At 48.1% G+C, this 26,975-nt stretch overlaps 4 protein-coding genes across 5 annotated transcripts in view; 2 read left to right on the top strand and 2 right to left on the bottom strand.

The window, feature by feature from the left end:
* Positions 1 to 9,335, top strand: part of LOC108890574 (membrane-associated guanylate kinase, WW and PDZ domain-containing protein 1-like) — a gene marked incomplete in the record, with an annotated part of 87,105 nt that extends 77,770 nt beyond the window's left edge. Inside the window, 1 exon segment of the mRNA XM_051071523.1 lies at positions 1,023 to 9,335. Within this exon segment, the coding sequence (XP_050927480.1) occupies positions 1,023 to 1,927 (905 nt within the window).
* A 2,725-nt stretch (positions 9,336 to 12,060) lies between these two features.
* Positions 12,061 to 14,583, bottom strand: LOC127142602 (uncharacterized). Its single transcript, XM_051071518.1, has 6 exons — positions 14,432 to 14,583; positions 14,157 to 14,264; positions 13,655 to 14,071; positions 13,442 to 13,582; positions 13,227 to 13,361; positions 12,061 to 13,152 (listed from the first exon to the last, which is right to left on the bottom strand). Exons 1-6 carry the CDS (start codon positions 14,561 to 14,563, stop codon positions 12,970 to 12,972), a joined length of 1,116 nt encoding a protein of 371 aa, XP_050927475.1. The 5' UTR covers positions 14,564 to 14,583; the 3' UTR covers positions 12,061 to 12,969.
* Positions 14,584 to 14,619: 36 nt separating this feature from the next.
* On the bottom strand, positions 14,620 to 20,852 carry LOC108879519 (ABC transporter F family member 4). Of its 2 annotated transcripts, none has more exons than XM_018670810.2 (8): positions 20,593 to 20,670; positions 16,051 to 16,810; positions 15,933 to 15,964; positions 15,784 to 15,818; positions 15,603 to 15,677; positions 15,376 to 15,426; positions 15,140 to 15,286; positions 14,620 to 14,915 (listed from the first exon to the last, which is right to left on the bottom strand). In XM_018670810.2, exons 2-8 carry the CDS (start codon positions 16,653 to 16,655, stop codon positions 14,661 to 14,663), a joined length of 1,200 nt encoding a protein of 399 aa, XP_018526326.2. In that variant the 5' UTR covers positions 16,656 to 16,810; positions 20,593 to 20,670; the 3' UTR covers positions 14,620 to 14,660. The 2 variants fall into 2 exon arrangements, with proteins under 2 accessions (XP_018526326.2, XP_018526325.2); XM_018670809.2 differs by lacking the exon at positions 20,593 to 20,670 and adding an exon at positions 20,676 to 20,852 and having other exon boundaries at positions 14,621 to 14,915.
* Positions 20,853 to 20,963: 111 nt separating this feature from the next.
* cdk20 (cyclin-dependent kinase 20) lies at positions 20,964 to 26,801 on the top strand. Its single transcript, XM_018670811.2, has 9 exons — positions 20,964 to 21,844; positions 21,963 to 22,076; positions 22,158 to 22,346; positions 22,454 to 22,575; positions 23,084 to 23,146; positions 23,442 to 23,565; positions 24,866 to 25,021; positions 25,337 to 26,081; positions 26,664 to 26,801. The coding sequence occupies exons 1-8, from the start codon at positions 21,770 to 21,772 to the stop codon at positions 25,526 to 25,528; spliced, it is 1,035 nt and encodes a 344-aa protein (XP_018526327.1). The 5' UTR covers positions 20,964 to 21,769; the 3' UTR covers positions 25,529 to 26,081; positions 26,664 to 26,801.
* The last annotated feature ends 174 nt before the right edge of the window (positions 26,802 to 26,975 follow it).

Genomic DNA, 26,975 nt, shown 5'->3' with positions numbered 1-26,975 from the left:
CCTCCTCCTCCTCCTCCTCCTCCTCCTCTCTCTCCTCCTCCCCCTCCTCCTCCTCCTCAGTGGAGCTGTCCAGCCTGTCTCTCTGTATGACCAACTCCAAACAGGGTGAACCTTGTTTCTACGTGATTGGACGGACTGAAAACTCGCGGTTGGTGAATCTCTCTCTCTCTCTTCTCACTCATCCCTTCATCTTCATGTTTTCATCTGTAACTTCCTGTAACCAAACTCTGTTCATTTTTTGTGATTGTTGTTTCTTCAGTGTGTGAAATATTTCGTCTCATGGTTCTGTCAGTCAGCAGATGAGGTGATTTTTCCCCAGGTCCTTGAATGCACCACCAAAGCAGCCCAACAGCTGCAGGCCGCCATGTTTCTCTGAGTCAAACTTCACTTTAGAGAATTCATCGTTTTTGTTTCATCCATCCACTTCCTGTCGTCATGGATCATTGTTCACAGCTGACACAGTGAGACAGAGTAACACTCAGTGTCTGTGTTACTGTGTGGTACTTTTACTTCAGTAAAGTATCTGATTACTTCTTCCTCCACTGAAAGTCTCACAGTAACACAGACACACTAACAGATGGAGGCAGTGGTATTCCAGCAGCTCCTGTTAAATCCCTGTTTTTCTCTATGGAGTCTGGTAGAGATATATAGAGATGTTTCTGGTTAAAGTAAAGGATCTGACTCTAATAAAAAGCTCTGTCTCTGGAGGAATCCTCTCATCATGTTGTCACTGAGAAGAACAGTCTGAGTCTGTATCATCACTGCACTGATCGTCCCTGTTGATCATTTACAGCCAGAAACAAAGATGGAGAATCAGAGCTTTCCTGCAGTGAGTGTGTGAAAACAGATTAAACAGTGGAGCTTTGTTCTGCCTCAGTCTGAGAGAAGTGACCAGAGATCATCATCACAGTCAGGAGATCAGAAACAATAATAATAAAATAATGTTGGAGGTTTGTCACAGCGCCTCCTGGTGGACGTTTGAGGAGCTGCAGCTTAATGTTCTGTCTCTGTTTGTCCATCAGGCCCTGAGGAAGGAGCCCTCTCCCCCTCCTCCTCTTCACACACAGAGGAGCAGGATGTGGACACGGTCACCATGACAACTGCCTCCCTCAGCCAGCAGAGGGGAGGTGGAAGGGGTGGCACAAGAGGAGAGAAGAGGAGGATGAGGAGAGAGGGAGAAACCAAACTAAGAACAGGAGGAGGAGGAGGAGGGTTAGGGCCTCCTGATCTGGACCTAGACCTGGTGGAGGAGGAGGCACGGGAGGAGGACAGGAGGAGGGAGGAGGACGAGGGGAGGAGACGACAAGAGGAGGAGGCAGAGGAACGGAGGAGGAGGAAGGAAGCAGAGGAGGAGAGGAGGAGGAGTCAGACTGTCCGGCAGAAGAAGAGAGACGACCAGAGGGAGCAGGGGAGGAGCAGCCGGAGCTTAGCCAGGAACGGTGCTCGATCCTGGGACACGTCGCTGCCTGAGGAGAGGATGGAGGTGGAGGAGTCAGGAGGAGGAGTGAGGGAGAGGAGGAGGAGGAGCAGCGAGACAAAGAGCAGGAGGAGGGAGAGAGAGGAGGAGGAGGAGGAGAGGAGGAGAGACAGAGACAGCGCCATCCGTCACGCTAAGCATCATGGGAGCTCGGGTGCAGCTCAGAGAGCGGCGTTCTCCTTCCTCATGCCGATGGACGATGACGAGCACCAGCGTCCGTCCGACAGCGAATCAGCAGCCAGCTACTCAGAGGTCAGCCTATCAGCAGCCAGCATCGCCACGGGGGGGTGGAGGGAGGAGTCTCTGTGGAGGGGGGGAGGGGAGTCATCGTCATGGCAACAGGAGAACACCCCCGGCCCCTGGCTGAAGCCCAGCCCACAGAGACTGACGCAGGTTCTGATTGGCAGTCGGCTCAATGGGCGGGAACTAGCGGGCGGGCTCTCACTCTGATTGGTTGGCAGTGAGGACGATCTCTTTTTTCATTCGCTGGATTGTTTTTTTCTCTTTTTTTATTGGCTACCTATAAGGGCTTTCTTTGATTAGGAGAAACTGAGAGAAACCCCGCCTCTTCCTGCATCTTACTGGATGATAACAGACAATTCTGCTTCTGACTGGAAGAAGACAAGGACTTGTTTCTGATTGGCTGGGTGGGTTTTGAGGCCTCTGATTGGCCAGTGACGTAACAGCTGCACACACAGCCGTCAGTTTTTTTATTTCAACAACCAGAGCAGATTAACTCGATCAATCAGATCACATGTTCACAGATACTGCAGCTTTAACACCTCAGGATCCACATGCATTCAGACAAGAGAGACTTTCTGATTCTGTCACCACACAGTCGATTCATCAAGTTTGATCTGAACTGATCAGAACTCAGAGTCTGAACCAGAACTTCATCAGGTCTTAGAGACAGATGGAGACCACAGACATCACAAAGTCAGAAAAATCACAGTTCGGGGACACCGAGCATCAAGCAGACTGGGTCTCAGATGGTCTCTCCTAGAGTCATGCTGCATTCAAGTTCTTCTCAGTCTGAGTTTCTGAGTTCCCAGTCAGAAGTTTGAACCTGAACGCCTCCTGAAGTCAGAGCAACTCCCAACATCAGAATCCAAGATGGCTGCTCCTCACATCAACAACAGTGAACACTCTGCTAACGTTTGTTTCACACTCAGTCAGTCCAGACACCTCCTGCTCCTCACCTCCTCCTCCGCTCCTCCTCCTCTCCTCCTCGTCGTCTCCTCCTCTCCTCCTCTCCTCCTCCTCCGCTCCTCACCTCCTCCTCCTATCCTCCTCGTCGTCTCCTCCTCTCCTCCTCGTCTCCTCCTCTCAGCTGTTTTCTTCAGGTGGAGCAGATTGCTTCTGTTTTGACGTCGCTCTCAGTTCGGACCTGAACGCAGCGTCGACTGATCGATCAGTTCACATGAAAAGAGACTGAAACAGTTTGTGTGAGGAGGTGAAAAGTTCAAACCCCGCCCTCTGCTTCACCTGCACACTGCTGACCAATCAGTGAGTGAGCTGGGTGTGATGTCAGAGTGTTTCAGGAACGGAGCCTTTGACCAGCTTCATGACTCCGAGTCAGGTTCACTGAGGGTGAACCCCAAGAGACTGAGCTGATCCAGATCCAGGTTCCTGGGTCCTGGGTCCTGGGTCCTGGGTCCTGGGTCTGCTCTCTCTCTGCCTCTTCATCATCTTCATCTCTCCACCTTTAAACTCGTATGCAAACACCACCTGAACCTTTCAGTCCTGACGCTGACTCTGTGTAATCTGAGCATGTGAATATCACTGGAATGATTTTTTATTTTTATAAACTCCACATGTAAAGGCTCGATGACATCATCATCATCATCATCATCATCATCATCATCATCAGAGGTTAAATAGAACCAGTTGATTTGCCTGCTTGCTTGTAAAGAAGAAAAAAAACTTTGCCCTAATGATGTAACACACACACACACACACACACACACACACACACAGATGTCAGGTCCAGCTGTGGTCCTGGCAGCTTTCAATAAACATAACATCACCATGGCAACAAGGTTGTCTAGATGGATGACTTGTTTCTATAGCAACAGCCAGGACCGCGTGGCCAACATGGCCGCCGCCGCCCGCCGACCTGCAGCTCTGGATCATAACAAAGTGCCTCATTTTATTTTCAGCCTTTGTCCTGCAAACTGACACCGAGGCTGCAGGTAGAGACACGCCCCCTCCACACACACCTGTCAGCCCCGCCCACACACACACCTGGCCCCTCCTCCCTGTGTCTGTGCCTCTGAGACGGTTCAGAGACGTTTCCTGAATAAAACCAAACCGAGCGTCGTGTCTCCACCGGTCTCTGTCCACAGCTCTGACTCATGAGCATCTTCATTATCTCTGATGAGAAAACCAGGATTTCTGTTTTCTCACGGCTCTGTTCTTTCAAAGCAAAGTGTCTGTGATGATCCAGAGTTAATTTACATCCAATAACACTGTTGACTCAGTGAAGCTCTGGTTCTGATCACACACACAGATTTTATTATCATAAAAGTCAGGAGAGTTGGTGACTGACGTCTGAGTTGGGTGGAAGCTCGATGGTCGTCTGGCAGCAGCTGCAGTTTCTCTTCATCCTCCAGGTGGAAACATGTTTCATGGTTTCTCATGTTTGTCGTGTTTCCAACATTTTTAACGTGCAGACGTGTTTCTGGTCCAGGTCCAGACCTCAGAGTTCCACCTTCAGCCTCCAACATCCAACATTACCTTATCAACGAACATGTAGAGAATCAATTTTTGACGTTTGTGAACTGATTCAGATTCGTCCACGTCTGCATCGCGATGCTTCTAACAACCCAGATTATTTTCTACATTGATCAACAATCGATCGTTTCGTCGGTTAAATTTTTCCCACAGGTCGAGATGATCGAGTCTGAGTCGGAGTTAGACTCAGTCACTAGACTCAGACTCTAGGACTCTACTGAGTCTAGAGTCTAACTCAGACTCAGTCTCAGTCTCAGTCTCAGTCGAACTTCTTTCGAAATAATGAATTTCTCAGTGTCTGTGTGAAGGTTCAGACTCCGGGCTTATAAAGATCTATCTTCAGAGACCCCCCACAGAGTCCTGATCTCAGGATCATGGAGTCAGTCTGGGATCACATGAAGAGACTGAACCTGCTGTCCCTGAACTGGTCCCTGTCCAGAGTTAATGAATCAGCTGCTGATCACAGCTGATCACAGTCATGTGACAGACGCTACTCGACCCATGTGACAGGTCACATGACCCGTACGACCACAGTTTCTGTTCCCTGAGGTGAAAGACTCAGATCAGGTCAGAGTGAGACGTCTGTTCTCTGTAGAGGATCTCAGTCACACACTCTTATTCAGATCAGATCAATAATCTCAGATAATCAGATTGATATTTTTGGACCTTAGACCAGGAGCTTGTGAAAAATGAGGTAACACTGCAAATAATCAGTCAATTAATCAATAACCTGATTCACAGAGGATCAATCAGACACGATTCTGATCGTTAAATAAATCTCAGGTTTGTTTTCGGTTTTTCTTTGTCTTCTTTTGTTTAGTTTGGTCTTTGTAAAGCGTCTCATGAAAGGCGCTATATAAATGATCTAGATATTATTATCCTGTGACAGTGAACTAAATATCTCTGAGTTATTGATCTGTGATTGGTGTTTACAGACGAAACAATCAATTCATCCTGAAAATAGTCAGAGGATTTATCAGTGATGAAAATAATCATTAGTTGCAGCTCTGACTTCCAACAGATTCAGGATCAGCAGAAACAAAGATATTTAATCCGAGCGATCAGGACGTCGCCGAGCTTTTATTCTGAAAATCCTGATGTACACACACACACACACACACACACACACACACACACACACACACACAGAGTCCACCCCCTCATCCATCCATCACTTCATGTTGTCATGTTTTTACCTCTCAGTCTCCACACCTGCAGCAGTTAAACTACAACTCCCACAATCCCCTGCGCTGCCCTTTAGCCCCGCCCCTCAGCCTGCTCTCTCTATGGGCATTGGATCTCGTCTCTTCTATGCATTTTCTAAGACTGATGGATTCTCTGATCAGTTCTGATCACCGAGCCTGGACTCTGGTTCTGATGAGGGTCTGATTCTTCAGGTTCTGATCCAAACACGAGGTTTTATCTCTGGACCTGATCCCAGGCGTCACCGAGGAGCTGTGTTCATCTCCAGCAGCTGACTGACGTGGTCTCATCTGTCTCTTCAGCTCCAGTCGGACTCTAAAACCCTGAGCTGGATCAGAGCTCAGTCAGGTCACGTCAGAGTTCACAGAATCATGTTGATTTACTTTCTAACTTTTCTCAGTTCAGAGCCGGAGTCTGGACGTGGTCTGGAACCAACAGGATCTGGATCAACCCCCTGAGGGGTCTGAACCAAACATTTGTTCTTGACTCCCCCACAGCACATGGAGGTTTCATAATTCCCTGAACACCAACCACCACTCTACAGCGGAAATTAGTCAATGAAGTCAATTTGAGATTGATTGAAAATTCATTTGAAAATGGAATCACTTATTAATCGTTTGTGTTGTTTTCAGCAAAAATTCACAAGTTCCAGTTTCTCAGATAAAGATTTGATCATTTATCACAGTAAACTGATCATCTGTGAGTTCTGGACAAAACAAGACGTCTCGAAACGTCATGTTGAACTCTGGGAAACTGTCGACTGTTTGTTTTCTGCACGATTCATTCAGATGAATAAATACACAAAGAAAATAATGATTCACTGCAGCCCAACACACAGTTCAAACTAAAATACTAACCGTCTTAAAAGTTCAGTAAATAAATGCATAATCAGACTTTAATACTCTGCAGCTGCTCCACATCTCCTCACCTCCCAGACAACAACAGAAATATCAAAAGTCTGAGAGTTTGGTGCTCAAACTATTTCTTTCTCCCTGCTTCCAGTCTTCATGCTAAGCTAAGCTAACAGTTTCCCCCTGCTTCCAGTCTTCATGCTAAGCTAAGCTAACCACATCCAGACTCCGGCCCTGTGCTGAACACACAGACTGAGATCTGAACATCTCTGAGAGAAAGAGAACTGTTGTACTCCTTTAATATGCTAACCTTAGCGTCTGTTAGCTGTGAGTTTGTGACTTGTTCTTGACTAAAGTCAGACTTCCTGTCGTAGTTACTAACCTCCACTGAAGCTAGATTAGAAAAACTCTGATTAATTAAACTGTAACTAAACTACAACATTTAAAATCCAACAGACAAACAGTTAATGATCCAGACTGATGGCAGGTCTGTTCTCAACAGAAGGTTCTGATCCAGGATTTTAATTCTTCACAAACAGCAGCTTTAGTGAAGCCAGATAACGATAAGGTATCCTGGATCTGTTGAACCTGCTTCACAGTGCAGGGATCAGCTGTAAATCCAGATGTTTGCTGCTGTCAGAAACTGAAACTGACTCACTGAACCATGAAATATATGACAGGTGAGTTCACCTGTAACCTGCTGCTGCTGCAGGTTTAAAGCTTCACACTGACAGGTTATAGAAAATATAACACATGTAAACACAGGCCCAGACTGAGCTCTGTGAGACGTTTACTGGATGAAACTAAAGTCTAATAAAGTCTGTGGATGATCAATGACCTGATCATTCTACAGGAGGATCATTAACCTGATCAATAACCTGATCAAGTCAGATCAGACTGAGATACAGATCAGAAAGTCAAGAACAAAGTCAGTGTATCTTATTATTCACAGGAGGGTCAGTGAACGTCTCACCGCTCCGTCACTCAGAGAAAAACCGACAGGCGTCACTGAGGAACCTGAATCCATCAGTGGGTGGAGCAGCCGATAGGTGTGTGGTTGGACTTACCTGTCCGAGCGTCACACAGGTGCAGTCACACAGGTGTCCTCCGCCTCAGTCTCACTCACGGTTTCAGCCTCGCGCTCCTCCAGCGTCTCTTATCCCTGTGACGTGATGATGGCCCTCAGCGTCAGGACGTTACACCTGTGTCTGTTCGTACCTGTCTCTCTCGGCGGCGGGAAAAGCTTCAGTTCGTTCCTCCCCCACCGTCTCCTCTGTTTTTAAATTTCCCTTAAACGGTTTTCAGCTGCGACATGAAGAAGCTCCACCGCCTCCTGGTGTTGTGGAGGTGTAATTACACAGCGACACAAACACACCTGCAGGCATAAACGCTCACGTATGAGCGTAAGCTACGACGTAAACTGCTTCGGTCCTGCGCAGAAGTATAAACCTGAAAAACAGCGGCTACCGACATTTAAACCACACCCACAATGCACCTGTAATCCCGCCAAAATACAGCGTGGTCTGATTTGTGTCACAGGGCGTGCCGGGCGGGCGGTGTTTAAATCAGGCTGTGACTGTTTTTATCACATTTACAAATGAAGGTTTAAAACATGAAACTTTATTTTGAATTAAAGTGAAGGTGAAGTAAATAAAATAAATAGGTAAATATATTTTAATAATCGTCGTCGTTTTTCCTGTAAAAATCTAAAACATTTTCTGGTTCAATAATTTACTTGAGTTTGGTTTGAGTTCTTAGTGACTGTGACAATAAATCAGTAAATCGAGAAAATAATCAACAGATTAATCAATAATAATCATCAGCTGTAGTTGAATCAGTTCCAACAGTAAAATGCTGCTTATTGATCTATTGATAATTAATACACTGACAGGAGGACTGATTATATTCACATACTTTTACTCTGGAGAGCAGGAATCTTATTGTTACACTGTGGTAACTTTTACTGAAGTAAAGGATCCGATTACTTCCTCCTTCCTACGTGTGGAAACAGGAAACAGTGTGTAATGTTTACAGAGATCTGAATGTTTTCATCAGTGTGTAATCACCTAAAACTGATCTCTGCTGTGAATGAGCAGTTTATATCTACAGAGGGAGTGGGTTGTTTCTACAGGAGCCCAGAACAGACAAACAGTTTTTACACTGATGTCAGTGTTACAGATTCAGAACTAAATACAAATAAAAAGTAGTGTTTCCCCTGAGGGAACTACAGGGTAAGACTGTCCGACACACTCACACAGGGAGAGTTCAGTCGGCTGCAGCTGTCGTTCTCACCACTAGATGTCACTAAGTCCTACACACTGCTGCTTTAAAAAAATAAAGTACAAAAATAAGAACCAGAGATAAACCAGAAAACTCTGCTCACCTCCTGTGTTTTCCTAAATGAGCTGGAAAAATCTAAATATTTACCACCACCACTACTACTATTAATAATAATAATAATAATAATAATAATAATAATAATAATAATAATAATAATAATAATAATAATGATACCAGCCGAGTAAACCACTGTCAGTTTCCTGTGAGGTTTTGCTGCTGTTACCTGAGCTTAATGACAGTCTGATGATTCCATTCACACCGCTGATACTGACCTGTAACATACTGAGGTCCTGGATTTGGTCCTGGATCAGAACTGAACCTGAACTCTGAGAGATGAAGGTTCAGTCTGGATCTAATTTATCTAAAACCTTTCAGTGGAGGTCTGGACAGAACCTCTGACGTCAGGACATAAAATGATTTAGTCCCAGAGCAACGCCCCCCAGAGGCCACGCTCTGAACGGTTCCCTTCAACACAAACACACCTTTACATGACAATTAAACAACCACTGAACCCACTGTCACCATGACAACGCTGCTGGAGACGAGCACAGACAGATCATTGATCAGCTGTGACATCACGGATCAGCTGATTGGACGAGGCTGTACATACGGAGTGTGATGTGCAGCTTTATAAACCTGTTTCTTTAAATGAATGAGCTGAAGTTCTACTGAGACAGTCCCTGAACTCAACTCAACTTATTACGACACAGAAATAAAAAATCTTTTATTCAGCCTGAAGTCTGGTCTCTTTATTGGACTCAATCAGTTTCTGATTATTCAGCTCTTTGTGCTCAACTCAGAAAGCAGACTCACCTTTAACCAGGTAGATCACCATGGTAACCAGGTAGATCACCATGGTAACAGATGCAACAGGGTTTACCAGGTTGACTCCAAAGGATCAGATGGCCCAGACTCTTCATCAGGGGTCAGACCAGGTCAGACCAGGTCAGACCAGGTCAGGCTGAAGCAGCAGATTTTGTTCAGACCTTTAAATCCTGTTTTCATATTTCCTCAGCTCTTCATCTTATTTCACTTTTCTAACCTTCAGAAACACCTCATCATGTGTGGACGTGTTTCCACAGTGGCAGCGACACATTTCTGTTCTCTGACTCCAAACCACCACGTGTTTTTAAAGAGGAAAAGTTTCAAACTCTGTCAGACATTTGTCAGGTCAACATTAAAGATCTTAGTAGTTATAAGTGTTATTGCTGTTAATGTTTCACTGAGACCTGCTCTATATGTACAGAGCCTCGAGATAACTTCTGTTGTGAATTGGTGCTATATAAATAAAACTTGACGCTGCAGTTTTGATCAACATAACAAACAGACACGCCTCAAAACTACTCACAGTCCCATAAGGAGAAAGTGCCGTACTGCAAACTGAGACAAGTCAAAGTTCCAGGAGAAATAAAGCCACGTTACCACCATGACAGTTATGATCAAACACAGAGGAACTGGAGACCTCGTGTCCAGGAACAGAACCAGCTGCTTCAGGTAGAGTCCAGCAGGGATCATGGCTGCACACAGACCCATGAACATCCCTGACAGACCGCTGGGGAACAGTGAGGACAGGTAACCTCCTACAGCCGCCCCCACCGTCACCCCCCACCTCCCAACCCATCCACAGTACTGCACCTCCTCTCCAGACTTATCTGTTGCCACCCCCGCTGCAGCCAGAGTTACCCCGACTGTTCCTGCCAACCCCATCAGACCTCCAACAGTCGGACCTGCACCCAGCTTCGGCAGAGCTGTACCTGCAGCACTGATACAGGTTTTACCTGCTCCACCCTTCTGCCAAGACACAAATAATGACATTCCTATAGAAACCATCAGCATCTGGGAAGAAAACAGCACCGCTGCTGTCTGTGGATGTTAAGGTGACGATGGGCTGTCCCGCAAAATTAAACACATCAGTTACCATCAGCATCAGTGGGACAGGTGCAATGTTCAGGTGGAAGTTGTATCTCTGATCTGAGACCAGCTTCAAACAGTCAAAACTGGAAGTTCAACATTTTTTGACTCTCCTCAGCTGTGACGAACTCACAGCTCACTGAGGGTAAACACTGGGAAAGGTCATTGTCATGTGACTCCTCAGCTCAGGCAAGAAAACACCATGAAGCTTTTAAACAGAGAGTGTGTGTGTGTGTGTGTGTGTGTGTGTGTGTGTGTGGGGGAGTGAAGACAGAGGGTTGGACACAGCAGGTTCATGTTGTATTACAGCTGTAACAGGTTCAGTAACTTTGGCAGCTTCAGTGTTCACAGTGAGCCACACACACACACACACACACTCCTCCACAGTCAGTGTGTTTACATCCAGACTGTCGATGCTCTGCAGCGTCTGTGACTGTGATCACCTGCATGACATCACATCCTGCCTCGAGGCTCAGTGCAAGTAAACCTCCCTGAAAGGAAACACGAACCTTTAAAGCTCCCGTCAGACCGGTTTCCTCTGGACTCTGGACTCTGGACTCTGGACTCACACCTGCAGCTGCAGGCAGAGACCGTCTGTGTGAGACTTGTTGTCACCTGGACATGTTGTGTTTGGTTCAGGTGAGGGGTGGAGCCTGCAGGTACCTGAGCTCCTGAGCAGTTTGACTGACTCAGAATCAGCTCCTCCAGGTGGAACTCAGGTGTGAAAGCAGCTACAGTCAGACCACAGGATCCAGAACAACATCCTGCTCTGCTGCAGCCATCAGTCACACCTGCATCATGAAGGAAGAAGGTCCAGCATTAGATCCAGAACCTGCACGATCGAGTCCAGCTTCTCCCCAGAGGCTGAAACTGATGAAGTCTGTTCTGTTCCTCCACCTCACACAGATACGAGCTGCTGACTGACAGGAGCCACTCATTCACCTTGAATCTTTGAATTTCATTCGATGATGCTGTTTTATTCTCCAGTTCAATCTCTGTTCTTTCACTAAGTCTGTTTCATTACTCTGTTCACATCTGTCACAGCTGTTTGACGAGACTTTTCTTCTGTGGGTTTCTCCCCTTTCATTGACTCAGTCAGAGGTGGACCGGGTTTTATTTCTGTGTCAGTTTAACCTGGATTTTAAAGCTAAAAATATATATAACATATAGATCAGTGTGTGTGTGATTAAAATGGTCAGCGTCTGAATATTAGTGTGGCTGGAGGGAGACTGAACAAACAGCTGCAGATGAACATGCACGTTGTCTTTTATTCTACTTTATTTATTCTGCCTCTTTTTTTCTTCCTTTTCTAAAACTGTTCCGTGATTTGTTTTTCCTTTTCGTTGGTGTGATGTCAGGTGATCCAGTGACAACATGTCTGACCTGCTCTGTTCTCGTCTCTCATGTTAATAACTGCTTCTGTTTCAGGTTCAGGTGTTTGGACCTAAAGGTAAAAGCTCAGTATTTAACAGGCTGCTGCAGGCGTCTGTAAACCTCCTGTCTGACTCATTCAGTCTGAATGAAGATCAACATCACACGGCGACATCTTTATAAAAACTTTAATATCGTATCAAAGGCTCCAGGTTTGGTTTTCATCAAGTAAAACGTGTGTTCAGTAAATCTTCACATAGAAAAAGTCAAACAGTGGAGTCAGAGGAACAGCTCTTTACAGCCTGACTCCAAACCACAGCAGCTGATACGACCTGAGCATCATGTGACTCACTGACGCCGTCACAGCGTCTCCTTCCTGCTTCAATCTAAAACACGTGAAACAAACTGAAGCTGCTTTCAGCTCCTCCATGAACACAAGGTTACCACGGTTTTACAGTAACAGGTCCAGTGTAGCTGGCAGCAGGCCACAGGGCGGCCATGTCTGCGCTTCATTCACATGGTGAGGTAGAAACGTTTGGTCTGTAAACTCTTTACAGACGAGGTTCAGACGGTCGAGCTGCTGGAACAAACGGAGGTAACAGTGTTAGAGCTGAGGACTTCATTACCCAGCAGCCCTGGTGTTAGTGTTAGTGTGTGTGTGTGTGTGTGCAGGTTTGTTTGTTTCTTTGGCGTCACCAGAGACTGGATTTAAAGATGGCCGACATGTGAACAGAAACGAAGCCAAAACATCCAGTGCCGCCATCTTTGTTCTGAGGTCATCACTTGGAGCCAGAGTCCCGCCCACACACTCATCTGACCAATCAGGAGTCAATCAGCTGTCAATCATGATGGGTTTACGAGCTGGACCGCAGTCAGCCACCAGGGGGCGACCCAGGTGTTTCAGCTTCACTTCAGGGAGCTGACATGTCGTCCATCTTTAAATACAAGCATCAGGCTTTACCTGCTCAGGTGACTTCCTGTCAGGTGACTTCCTGTCAGAAATGGAGGCACTTTTTGTTAAATGTAGAAAAACTATGAATCTTTCAGAAGCTGCCTGTGACCTCAGAGGTCAGAGGTCAGAGGTTACTCTTCATCGTCATCCTCGTCCTCCTCCTCCCCCTGCAGGCAGGGCAGACAGGTGAGGCAGGGCGGGGCCAGCAGCAGGTGACAGGCAGGTGATCTCACCTGCGCTCGACAGGTGGAGGCTCGAAGCCTCGAGCCTCGACAGACGTTCAGCCGCTCCAGCTTCAACAGCAGAGACACCAGCTGACAGACAGAGGGCCGTTAGCACTGTTAGCATCGTTAACATGTGTGTGTGTTTGTGTTTGTGTGTATGTTACCTGGCTCAGGTGTGTGATCTTGTGTGTGTGTGCGCGGTACACAGTGTGTGTGTCAGGCAGCCGTCTGCTCTGCACCGTCATGTAGAAGCAGCGATCAGGTCGGATGTGGACAACGCTGTCGGCCATGGAGGAAAGCTGCAGACACACAGGTACAGGTGAGACACAGTGACATCACACAGGTGACTCTCACCTGTGGGTGGAAGTGCAGCTGTTACCCTGGAGCACTGCAGCAGCTGCAGCTCAGGTCCATCAGCCAGAACAGCCACCCAATGAGGCGGCAGCTCCGCCCTCCTCACCGCCTGCAGCAGCCGCAACAAGCCCCGCCCCCCTGTGACATCATCACTGGACCCCGAGCTCTGAGAGAGAGAGAGAGAGCATCAGACTGAGTGTCTCTGATGTGACTGAAGATGACTGACAGCTCCACTGACCAATGAAACGCTCTGCAGGGGATGGTAGGCGGGGTCAGACGCCGTGACATCATCTGTGACAGCTGTGGTGACATCATCATCGACCTCAGACGGCGTCAGCGTGTCGTCATCAGAGTAGGACTCGAGCAGCTCCACCTCCACCTCGTAGTACTCTCTTCCCTCCATCACTCCTCCGCTGCACTCCTCCTCCTGCTGCTCCTCCTTCATCCCTCCTCCCTCTGCTCCCAGCGTCCCGTACGCACCGACCTCCACCTTCACCTCCTCCTCTTTGGGCCGGAGGAGCAGAGGATGGATGGAGGGAGGAGGAGGAGGGATGAAGGTGAGGCTCTCCTGACGTGGCCGTCCTGACGGGCTGTGGAGGGCGGAGGCAGAGAGGATGCTGGGAGTAAAATGGCCACCGGCGAGCGTTGGGTTCAGCTGCAACAAATCCAAATAAAATGAGACTCCTCAGATACAGCAGGCGGCCATTTTGTTTCAGAGGAGACACCTGGACAGGACCTACCTGAGGAGGCTCCGTCTCCTCCATCACCGGTCGAGTCCAGTCGTCCTCCTCTGACTCTGTCTTTACTTTCCCTCGCCCCCACCTCCTCCACCAGCTCTCCTTCACCTCCTGAGGAGAACACAGGAGAATACATCCACCTGATCCACTTCCTGTCACAGGTGAGCTCCAGACTCAGGTGTCTGATTATTCAGGCTCATAGACGTCAGAGCTGCAGCTGGTTTTCAAATGAACCTCAGCTTCTCTCTCATCACTGCCGTCTGGACTGTTCGACCTACCTGAGCTGGAGATGAGATCTCCTCCTCCTCCTCCTCCTCCTTCACTCCATGAGTCCAGACTCCATCTGTTCTTTTCTTCAACACGTTTCCTCCCCCCCACCTCCTCCTCCTCCTCCTCCTCACTGAGGTCATCTGCAATCAAAAAGGAAACAGAATGAAGGAGAGAGGAGGAGAGGAGGAGAGAGGAGGAGAGGAGGAGGTCTGTCTGCCTCCTTCCACCTGTGTAATATCACTTTCCATGAGTTTCCCATGATGCATTGAGCTTCTCTCTCTCTCTCAGTCTCGTCTTATTGTCGTCGAAAGGAACAGAAAAGAGAAATAAATCAAACAAGAAGAGAACACCCACCTCCTCCTCCTCCTCCTCCTCCTCCTCCTCCTCCTCCTCGTCATCCTTCTGTCTCCTCCACTGATGATGTCGGGGTTCAGTTGCCGTGGTAACAGCCTCCTCTCCATCCTGGATGATCTCCACTGGTCCAGGACTGAACTGATGACGACAACAATAAATGTCTCTGTGTCAGGTGACAGGTGTAAGGTGACAGGTGTAAGGTGACAGGTGTCAGGTGACAGGTGTGTTATGATTCAGTCTGAATTGAACAAACCAGTTCCACCAGCAGCTGGTCTGATGTGGATCAGCTGACCTGTGGTGACCTGTGTGTGGGTGTTTCTCTGACACACCTGTCCTCAGGTGAACACTCAGGTGAGACTCACCATCACCCGACACAGTCGGAGTCGACACCTCTGCTTCTTGGTGTGCGGTCCTCCAAACTTCCTCATATCCAGGCAGGAACCACACTTCCCACAATCCTCTCTGAGACAGGCCACACACCTCTTACACGCCGTGCGACGCTTCCTCCGCTGCTGGGTCAGAGGTCAGAGGTCAGGGGTCAGAGGTCAGAGGTCAGGGGTCAGAGGTCATTGCTGGTTTGTGTGTGTGTGCTTCTCACATTCACAGGTTTTCTGTCGGTCGGTGGGTTTTCATTCGTCCTCAGCTTCACCTGGTGGACCAATCAGAAGCCAGCAGCAGGTCACATGGTGGAGGAGAGCACAGACTGCTGTTTGTTTTCAGAAATGACTGAGACTAAACTTTCTGTTTTAAAGGAGGAACCAACGAGCTGAGAGCGTCAGACAGAGGGGGAAGGTGTTGAGAGACGGACACATTGTTTACAATCACCTGCTCAGCTTCCTCCTCCTCCTCCTCCTCTTCTTTGACCTCTGACCTCCTCAGCAGCCTCTGACCCCTCCCAACCTGAACACAACCAGACAACAGGACAACAAAGACCAGCATGCAACAGCTGCTGCAGGAGGTGACAGACAGTGAGGATGTGCTGAAGACACAGACAGGTGAGTCTTACCTGTGTGAACACGACGACAGGTGGATTCTTCCTCTCTGAAATAAAAACAAACACAAAGAGCAGCAGGTGAAGAAGAAACTGATGGAGCTCAGTATCAATGACAGACAGGTGGACAGGTGAACAGGTGAGGTGGACAGGTGGTCTGTTACCTGTTGAGCAGCTGTAGTCTCCACACTTGTGTCTGCAACAGGAAGAAGAGTTTCTGTCCATCACAAGTCATTTTAAATGAATGAAAACTCCGTCTTACCTGGCCCCTCCCCCTCTTACCTGGGCTCCTGTGATTGGCTGTTGTTGTCAGGTGTGTGTGTCAGTCTGGTGTAGTTGTGGTCTGTCTCAGATGGTGTGATGTGTTCATCGTCCTCCTCCTCGTTGTTTTCTGTGGTGTGTTTGTTTTCTGTCCCGTGCTGCTGCAGGCGGTGGGCGGGGTCAGCGGTGATGACATCAGAGCTCTGCTTCAGGGGTCTCCTGGGCATGTCACTAAGGCGGAGGTTGGCTTGAACTTTGAATTCCACCTTTTTCACGAATCTGCCGCCGCCGCCGCCGCCGCCCGGCTCCAACGGCTCCATCCAATCAAAGTGAGGCTCTGGGTCAGCTGACCTCACCCCCCCTCCCTCCTCCTCCTCCTCCTCCTGCTTCACCTTCATCACCTCCAGTGTGTTACGAGGAATCAGGATCACACACCTCTTTATTTCAGGGAACAGCTTCCTCCATCTCTCCTCCTCTTCCTCTTTTTTCTTCTTCGTTGGCTTCTCCTCCTCCACCCTCCTGGTTTCCATGGTAACCACTCCACCAGCACAGTGTGGACGGAGCTCCTCGTCCTCCACCTCGGGACGTCCAGACAGACACCGCTCATCCAATCGCACCTCTCCCATCTCAGCATCCGGTTGAGGACCGCTCCCCTCTGCTACAGCGACCAATGACGGCAGGTCCTGCTGCGTGTGGGCGGGGCCTCCGTCTCCATCAGAGTCAGAGCTCGTTAACGTCCTCTGAAGCTGCTGATTGGTTAATGAGCCGTCAGCTGAACGACCTGCACCAAATGAGCAAAAGGTTTTGTGTCAGACACAGAGACTTTAATTAACCTGCAGGTAACCATGGCGACGGGACGAACCACAGCTCCATCTTTACTCACTGAGCTCTTTATTAGGAACACCTGAGCACCTCTTTCCCTCTACTTTCTTACTCCTTTTACTCTTCTTGTGAAGAGATTGTGGGCTGTATATATTTATCCTATGGATATTTGTAACTTGAAAATGCAGCCAAGAGCCAGTTTCCTGAGAGGAAGTACTGGCTTTGCGCACAAAAGGCCGAGCCGGGATACGACACTCCATCCTGACGGAGCTGAGGAGGAGACCCAGGGGCTGCAGGGCCGGGGCCAAGCGAAAGGCTGAGGTAGCAGAGAATCGGAGACGCTATAAAACATCGATTCCCTCCGTAATCATGGGGAATGTGAACTCGCTGCTGAACAAGATCGACGAGCTATCTGCACTGAACAACCAGCGGATCTACCGTGAGAGCAGCTTGTTCATCTTTACGGAGACATGGCTAAACCACCTCGTACCGGATGCTAACGTGGACCTGCTGGGATTCACTGCCGTGAGAACTGACAGAGACACTAAAGCAAGCGGTAAAAGCAAAGGTGGGGGACTCAACATGTATGTGAACAACCGCTGGTGTAACCCAGGACATATCTCCGTAAAGACAGTCTTGTGCTGCCGTGACCTCGACCTCACATGATCACCGTCGGTGTTTACATCCCTCCGAGTGCGGACGCAGCCACAGCATGTGAGAAGATCCACTCTGTCACAGCAAGGCTGCAGACACAGCACCCTGAGGCACTTATGATCATCTCTGGGGACTTTAACCACGTAACTCTGGACTCTACCTTGGCTGTTTTTAATCAGGTTGTAGACTGTCCTACTACAAACAACAGGACAATGGATCTTCTGTATGTTAATGTAAGGGATGCATACAGAGCGACTCCCCTCCTTGTGAAGTCTGATCACAATCTGGTTCACCTACAGCCACTGTACACCCCCCTGGTCCAAAAGCAGCCGGTGACAACTCAGTCCATCAGGAGGTGGTCCCCTGAGATGGAAAGTGCCCTGAGAGACTGTTACAACACCATGGTCTGGGATGTGCTGATCAACCCACATGAGGAGGACACAGAGGGGATGACACACTGTCTGACAGAGTACCTGAACTTCTGCGCAGATGTGGTCTCCCTGTCAAGACAGTCTGCTGTTACCCTAACAACAAGCCATGGGTAACACGGGAAGTCAAGGCTGTCCTCAACAGGAAGAAGGCTGCCTTCAGGAGCAGAGACAGGGAGGCCATGAAGGCAGCACAGCAGGAGGTGAAACACTGTGTGAGGGAAGCTAAGGACAGCTACAGGAGAAAGGTGGAGCAGAAGCTGAGGGAAAACAACATGAGGGAGGTCTGGCAAGGTGTGAAGACCATCACAGGCCACAACACAAAGACCAGAGCTGTAGGGGGGACAATGGAGAGGGCGAACGAACTGAATGACTTCTTCAATAGGTTCAACCAGCCCCTGTCCTCACCACCCCCACACCCACCCTCACTGCAGCCATCTCTCCTTCTTCCCCCCAGACACCACAACACCCCCCTCCTCCTCCTCCACCTCAACACAGTCTCCTCCTCATATCACCACAGACCAGGTCAGAGGACAGCTGAAGAAGCTCCGGCCCAGGAAAGCAGCAGGTCCGGACAAAGTGTGTCCAAGACTGCTGAAGACCTGCGCTGCAGAACTGGGGGAACCACTACAACGGATCTTCAACCTCAGCCTGCAGCTAGGGAGAGTGCCCACCCTCTGGAAGACATCCTGCATCGTTCCAGTTCCAAAGAAGAACCAGCGCAGCGAGCTGAATGACTTCCGACCGGTGGCACTCACTTCACACCTGATGAAGATGTTGGAGCGGATCTTCCTCAGTCTCCTCAGACCCCAGGTGCAACACGCCCAGGATCACCTGCAGTTCGCTTACCAGCAAGGTGTTGGTGTGGAGGATGCCATCCTCTACCTGCTACACTGAGCCCACTCCCATCTGGATAAGGGAAGCGGCACAGTGAGGATCCTCTTCTTGGACTTCTCCAGTGCCTTTAATACCATCCAGCCCCCCATGCTTCGGGACAAACTGAGCAGGATGGGAGTGGACCCCTACCTGGTGGACTGGATCTCTGACTACCTCACTGGCAGGCCACAGTACATCAGGCTGAAGGACATCACGTCTGACACTGTGGTCAGCAGTACTGGAGCCCCCCAGGGCACAGTGCTGGCCCCTCTTCTCTTCACCCTGTACACCTCAGACTTCTGTTAGAACTCGGAGCTGTGTCACATACAGAAGTACACCAATGACACAGCCATCGTTGGGTGCATCAGGGATGACAGAGAGGAGGAGTATCGGAGACTGGTGGGGGGCTTTGCTGCATGGTGCCACACTAACCACCTACAACTCAACACCTCTAAGACAAAGGAGCTGGTCACTGACTTTGGGAGGTCCAGACCAAGACCGCGACCAGTCCTGTTAGAGGGAGCTGAGGTGGAGGCTGTGGACTGTTATAAATACCTCGGGCTGTGGTTGGACAATAAACTGGACTGGACAACACACACCAGCCACCTGTATGGGAAGACACAAAGCAGGCTGTACTTCCTAAGGAGACTGAGGTCTTTCAACGTCTGCAGCAAACTGCTGTGGATGTTCTACCAGTCTGTGGTTGCCAGCGTCCTCTTTTACACTGTGGTGTGCTGGGGGGGCAGCATATCCAGGAAGGACACGTACAGACTGGATAAACTGATCAGGCGGGCCGGCTCTGTGGTCGGCAGGAAGCTGGACTCTCTGGTGACGGTGGCAGAGACGAGGACACTGGACAAACTGCTGGATATTATGGACAATGCCAGCCACCCTCTGCACACCGTCATCAGCAACCAGAGGAGCCTGTTCAACAGACTGAAGAACTCCTTTGTCCACCATGCCATCATTCTCTACAACTCCTCACTTGGGGGGAGGAGGAGATAGAGTATGGAGGACAGAAGGGAGTGGGAGCCACTTAATGTGCAATAACCCACCTGGACACTCAATAACCTCATCCACCGCCACAGTGCAATAATTTCATTTAACCACAGGCCATATACAGTTCTCCATATTTATTTATCCTGTCTCATTCTTATTTTATTCTAGTTATAGTTTGAATATTTAGTTAAGAGTTTACGGTGCATTTTTTTTATCCTATTAAGAGTTTACTGTTTATTGCTTATTTCTTTATTCTATTCTCTATACCTGTTTACAAGCAGCTGCTGTTGTTGTTTGTAAACTGTCCTGTGTGCTGCTTCTGTCTCTATAAGCTGCTGGAAACTTAATTTCCCTGAGGGAGTCATCCCAAAGGATCAATAAAGTCTAAGTCTAAGTCTCATCATCTCTAACAACAGATCGGCCTTAATTCTCACAGAGCAGCGAGAAGATGTGATCTCAGCGACTGGACTGATAAAGATGTTTCATGTTAGACAAGGTTCTCTCAGTCCACCTCAAGTGTAGTCAGAGAGTACCACTGTGTTAGTGTGTTAGCAGCGTGGTGAGTTCGCGGTTTAAAGGACAAACAGGACGAACTGAGCCGAACTGAACCAAACTGAGCCGAACTACAGGAACACACAGCGTGTACCTTTAACACAGAAACACAAACACAAACACACACACACACACACACAGTGGACAGAGCGGACATGTTTGGCTCCACTCCGGGGCTCTCAGCAGTGAACCGAGAGTCTTCCTCCGCAGCTCCGGACCTGTCTGTCCTCACCTGTCTGTCCTCACCTGTCTCTGCCTCCGCTCGCGCTTCATTTAAACATTTATTAAAGTAAATTAAAACAGTTTTTCTCTCACCGCCTCCGCGAGCTCCTCCGGTGCTCCGCCTCTGGCCCGCTGCTGCTGCCTTCACTGACCGCACCGAGAGTCGGAAAGTACACCGACCGAAGTACAATTACTGCAAGTACAAGTACTGCACTTTGTTTGAGGTACTTGTACAAATCCAGATTTAAAAACATATGAGGAGTTTATGAAATATGTTACAACAGTAAAACATGTGGAGCTGCAATAATCAGGTGATTGACTGAAGAGTAATTTCATTTCATCTGAACACAAATTCAAATTCAACATCTTATTTTGAAAACCGGAAGTCCCTAATCCTGCTCGTTCTGGGACCTTTCAATGCATTTACCATAAAGGCTAAAATACGGGGGCACTCTAATTTTAGCGTCGGCTGGTTTGACCGTAGTGTTCGTTTAAACTCGTCCTGCGAGGGAACAAGTTTCTCTAAAAGACTCGACTCTGCTGTTTTTTCTGTCGGACAGGCGTGGTGTGTCAGCAGCGTCGGAGCAGACGAACAGGACTTGTATTTGGAGTTTTAGCTGCGTTAGCTTAGCTAGTGGGTTACCAAGGTAACGTTAGCCAACAGTTAGCTGGATCAGCTCAGGAGCTGTCGGTGTTTGTTTTTCTAAAAGTACAAACAAGCCGGTTCTTTCCGGTTTTGTATGCCGAATTAAAGCACACAATGACCTTAATTTAATCCTGTGAAGGATGTTAAGTAATACGATGTGTTATCGAGCCGATAAGGGAACAATCAGTAAATTACCAGATATGTGAACGGAGTTCGTGTTTAGCTTCAGTCTCTGTTTTTCGGCCTCTGCTCATCAACTGGAAACTTCAACAAAAACCCATCCTGGTGTTTTCCGTCTCACACACAGTGAACCACTCTTTCTGAGTTTTCATGAGCAAACCATCACAGATGAAATAGAACCAACAACATCTGAGAAACCAGAGAATTATAATAACTCAGCTACAAATGGAGACAAAACTCAACTCTATTCAGCCAGGAAATATCTGATTCATATTCAACAAGACTAAAGACCTGAACCAAGTCTCAGTGCTGGACAGCTTTTGGACCCAGGTCAGTCTCAGACCAGTATCCAGTGTGGTCCATGGAGCAGTACAGTATTCTGGGTCGGATCGGAGAAGGAGCCCACGGCATCGTCTTCAAGGCCAAACACATCGAGGTAACTGCTGCTCCACCACAAACCACAGCTGTTTATCAGTCAGGACTGTACTGAGGTACTGATCATGAGGTACTGATCATGAGCTATTGATCTTGAGGTATTGATCGTTGTCTGTCAGACGGGAGAGACGGTGGCTCTGAAGAAAGTAGCTCTGAGGAGGCTGGAGGACGGCATCCCCAACCAGGCTCTGAGGGAGATCAAGGCCCTGCAGGAGATCGAGGACAACCAGCATGTGAGTGACAGGGCAGGACAGGTCAGAGGTCAGAGGTCAGAGGTCAACTTCACGCTCATTCCTCCTTTTTGTCCTCGTCAGGTGGTGAAGCTGAAGGACGTCTTTCCTCACGGTACGGGCTTCGTCCTGGTGTTTGACTTCATGCTCTCTGACCTGTCTGAGGTCATCAGGAACTCCCAGCGACCTCTGACCCCGGCTCAGGTCAAAGGTTACATGATGATGCTGCTGAAGGGCGTCGCCTTCCTGCATCACAACAACATCATGCACCGGGTGAGAAGAGGTCACACTGCAGTCCGAACCCAGTCCTGCACCTGAGTGTTCCTGTAGCCTTTCAGAATAAAAGCCCCTGACTCGTGTGTGTGTGTGTGTGTGTGTAGGACCTGAAGCCAGCCAACCTCCTCATCAGCTCCTCAGGTCACCTGAAGATTGCAGACTTTGGTTTGGCCCGGCTCTTCAGTGACGAGGGAGAGAGGCTGTACAGCCACCAGGTGGCCACCAGGTAACACGCTCACAGGTCACAGGTCACAGGTCATAGGTCACACAGGTCTCACAGGTCATACATACTGAATTCTGGGAATTTTTAAGTTGAAAACTTTTCCTGCGAATTAACGGGAATAAACTGTAAATGAGCTAAAGTGCAGGTTAGTCTGTAACAACCTGTAACAGGGAACTGAAATGTAGCTGAATAAAAAGCTGTTGAATCAGAGATGCTAAATGTAAGCTAGCTGCTAAATTAGAGATGCTAAATGTTAGCTAGCTAACAGACACTTCCTGTTTCACTGCAGCTTGTAAACAGGTTTCATGAAAACCTGCTTCAACATGAAAACAGTGAAATAAAGCAGAAGTCATCAGAGTCTGAGGGAAGAATCATGTTAATTTGACCTGTTCACATCTCATCACAGACATCAGTGTAGACCTGCTGCGCACCATGTGTTTGACTGTGTGGTATGTGCACATATACTGAGCTGTGTATTGAACATAATGATGTGTAAACTGTGTGTGTTGAGGTGGTACAGAGCTCCTGAGCTGCTGTACGGAGCCAGGAAGTACGACGAGGGAGTCGACCTGTGGTGAGAAAACTACAACTGCTCTCATGTGGAAATACTCACTAATACTGCTGTGATAAAATCTAATCTGAATTTATTGTTCCTCAGAATCCGCTCAACAGAACAAACCCTATAATTCTATGTTTTACTTTAACTGGTACCTGATAACGCAGCAGGTGTAGTCACATTATTGTCACTGAGACTTTTTACTTCTGCAGTGCAGTACTCAGAGCTGAGCAGCAGGGGGCAGTCTGAGCCAGTCTGTGTGTTACCCTGCTCCATATCAGTGAGTTTGTGTTTGTATGTGTGTGTGCTTCAGGGCTGTGGGCTGTATTTTCGGAGAGCTGCTGAACTCCTCTCCTCTGTTTCCTGGAGAGAACGACATCGAACAGCTGTGCTGCGTCCTCAGAGTGCTGGGAACTCCAACGCAGGACAGCTGGCCTGTAACACACACACACACACACACACACACACACACACACACACACACACACACACACACCTGACTCTAACCTGTGCCGAACCAGAGCTCTGTTCTGTGAAGCAGGTTGAACTGATCCAGGATCTTTATTTGGCTTCAGTAAACCTGGTTATCAGCTGGTTATCATGTGAACAATATGATCACATGACTAGAATAGAAACAGTAGAAATAATCAGCAGTGATCAAAGTCAGGCTGAGGATTTATTGTAAATAAGTCCAAGTGTTTTCAGTGAGTGAGTGTTTGTGCTCCTTAGTGTGATGGTGGTTTATTGTGAGTTAGTGTGAATATGTGATGCAGATAAACAGTGACAGTAATGTCAGAGTGTTTCTGCTGCCAAAGCAGAGAGGAGAGGAGAGAGTTCATGTCTGAGCTCCATCTGACTGAAATGTTCATTTAGAATCAGCAGAAATCTTCAACAGTGTGAAGAGAAAATCAACATGAAGATCTAACAGTCAGTCTGTGATCATTCAGTGGGAGAAACTCTCTGTTTGTTAGAAGCTCTGTTGTGGACAAAGACTGGAACAAAACCTTTCACTGATCTATAAAAACATCTATTGATCTTTATTGGAAACTCTGTTCCTGTCAGGATCCTGCACAAATGATGACCACAGTTTTCCAGTCATCTGATTGGTCAGTAGTTTGATCTGATCCTCTGAAGTGAACCTGGAGCAGGTTAGCCATTCAGCATCAGTTACCATGGAGATTTACTGCCATAACAAGTGAACCACCATCGTCAGACTGAAAACCCAGAGTTACACCTGAAGTTACCATGGTAACCACTGATCCTGCTTCATGGAACAGAGATTTAACAACACAAAAAGAAGAAATGCCAAACTAACACCTGAATCAGTTTCTCCAGAGGAATCCACAGTGATCTCTGTATCCCAGTGTGGTTCAACATAAAACTGGAACCTGCCTTTGTGTATCTAACAGAGGTTTGAACTCTCCACACATGAACAGGTGTATAACGACTCGTGTGGAAACAGGTAAATTTTGGAGCAGACTAATGTCAGGAATCAGAGAACAGCAACAACCTGCAAATCTTTGCCATTATTCCCTTCAGAGATCTGAGATCATAATGTTGATCATTTCTGACTGTTTCTCATTTTTCCTTAAAAGACATGACGACACATTTAAAGAAATATTAAAGTCAATATGAAACACATTAAAACTGGTTTTAGAGACGGACTCAGCGTCATGGTTTCTGTCTGAACTGAGACTGATCCTCGCTCTGTTGATCGTTCTCTGTGTTCCTCCTCAGGAAATCGTCGAGTTACCTGACTACAATAAAATCACCTTTAAGGAGAATCCAGCCATCCCATTGGAGGAGATCGTCCCTGACACGTCCCCTCAGGCCGTCGACCTGCTCTACAAGTTCCTGGTGTATCCGTCCAAACAGCGCTGCTCAGCCAGACAGGTACGACACACCTGGCTTCGTTCCCTATCAGCTGATGGATGTATTGATTGACCTGTGCTCTGGTCGCCTCTGCAGGTTCTCCTCCACCTTCAGTTTCCTCCTGGTTCCAGTCTTTGTGCTAAGCTAGGCTAACAGTTTCCTCCTGGTTCCAGTCTTTGTGCTAAGCTAGGCTAACAGTTTCCTCCTGGTTCCAGTCTTTGTGCTAAGCTAGACTAACAGTTTCCTCCTGGTTCCAGTCTTTGTGCTAAGCTAGGCTAACAGTTTCCTCCTGGTTCCAGTCTAGATGTATGGATTGACTGTCTCTCCTCTCTGCAGGCTCTCCTCCATCCTTACTTCTTCTCTTCTCCTCTTCCCGCTCACCACTCGGAGCTGCCCATCCCTCAGAGGGGGGGGCGACCCCCCCGCCAGCGCCTGCAGGCTCCACCCACAGACTTCTCCGTGGACCTGCCCCTGCAGAACAGCGTGGTAGACCCTGCGCTGCTGCTGGGACACGCCTCCTGCTTCTGAACAAACAGACAGATGAACTGACCAATCAGCTTCCTGTCTGCTTACCTGCTGACATTTAAGACTTTTCATAAAGAGAACAATCAGATCAGTGACCTGCATCATTCATTAGAAATCTGAAACCTCCTGGATCCAGATTCATTTTAAACCAGTTTGATAAAAACCACCAGTTTCTTTCTTAACTCCAGTTTCTGAGACCAGAGTCCACCAGAGTCCAGATCATAACTGGAACACACAAACTCCTCAAGATGGAATCAAACTCCTTTTTAACCAAATAATAATGAAGAGAATAAAAACAGGAATGAGTTGATCCAGTTTCACTCGTCAGAGCCTGAGGAGGAACCCAGCACAAACTCCTCCTCCTCCTCCTCCTCCTCCTCTCCGTCAGACCCTCAGTCTCTGTGTCACTCACAGCTCAGAAACACTCCTTCATTGATCCTGCTGCTGACAGAGATCCTGTGTGTCAGGGAGAGCTCTCACTCTGTCTCCTTCAGGTCGTTCATCATCGTTTGCTGATATGACGACTCGACCAGAAACATCGAGGTTCAACATGAAGGTCAGAATCACTTCAATACAAATTTGATGATTTAAAGCAGTTTGAAGCCGATTTGACAGATTTATTTAGAGGTAAACATGTTTTTGAACGGAAGCTGTTACAGTCTGTTACAGTCTGACATGTATGGAAACCTCAGACTATAACAGACACATGATGGATTTACTCGTGGACCAACTGTTCTAATAATGCAAAGGACTTGTGTTTTTTTTAAACTGCTTTTTCAGACATCAGTGTCTGGACGTCACTGAACTTTTTACAGCTCAGAGAGAGAAACTGATCCTCCAGACCAGAGACCTGGACTCAGGGTTTAACTCTGAGAAAACCTGCTTATTATTGTCTCAAACATGCTTCCATTTCATTCTGTGAGTGAAACAGAAACACTTTTTCATCAGGCAGATCAGACCTCTGTAACATTATAAACCAGTTCCAGCTGATCCAGGACCAGGAGAGTCTGTCATGAGGTCTTTATGTGTTTACATTTTTCCTCTGGTCTTTAAAGCTCGTCCTGGTTTTGCAGCAGTTCTGGTGTCCTCCCTCTCTGTGTTAATAAACACAAATAAATCTTCAGTGTTCTCCTCGCAGGCTAGCCCCGCCCCCTCACATGCCTTCCTCCAATCACCAGTCACGTCTCACGATGTCAGTCAGCAGGTCATCAGTCCCTGTCACTGGTTGGACGACTCACTGAGCTCTGCTTATGTCCCGCCTCCTCCTTCCTCATCCTTATATGGTAATCCTGCTCTGACCACGCCCCCCACCTGCCTCCTCACCTCAACACCTGGATGGAACAGTTGCTATGGCAACCTTTACCCCATGCTCTCCGGGGATTGGGTGTTACCCGGTGGTCAGTCGTGGGGGCGGGACGATCTGCCAGGTGAGACGTTTACCTGTGTGTGT

This window comes from Lates calcarifer, linkage group LG6 (genome assembly GCF_001640805.2).
Source record: "Lates calcarifer isolate ASB-BC8 linkage group LG6, TLL_Latcal_v3, whole genome shotgun sequence".
Lineage (NCBI taxonomy): Eukaryota > Metazoa > Chordata > Actinopteri > Centropomidae > Lates > Lates calcarifer.
Note: the sequence above shows the minus strand (reverse complement) of the source record. Positions and strands in the feature narration are given on the sequence as shown.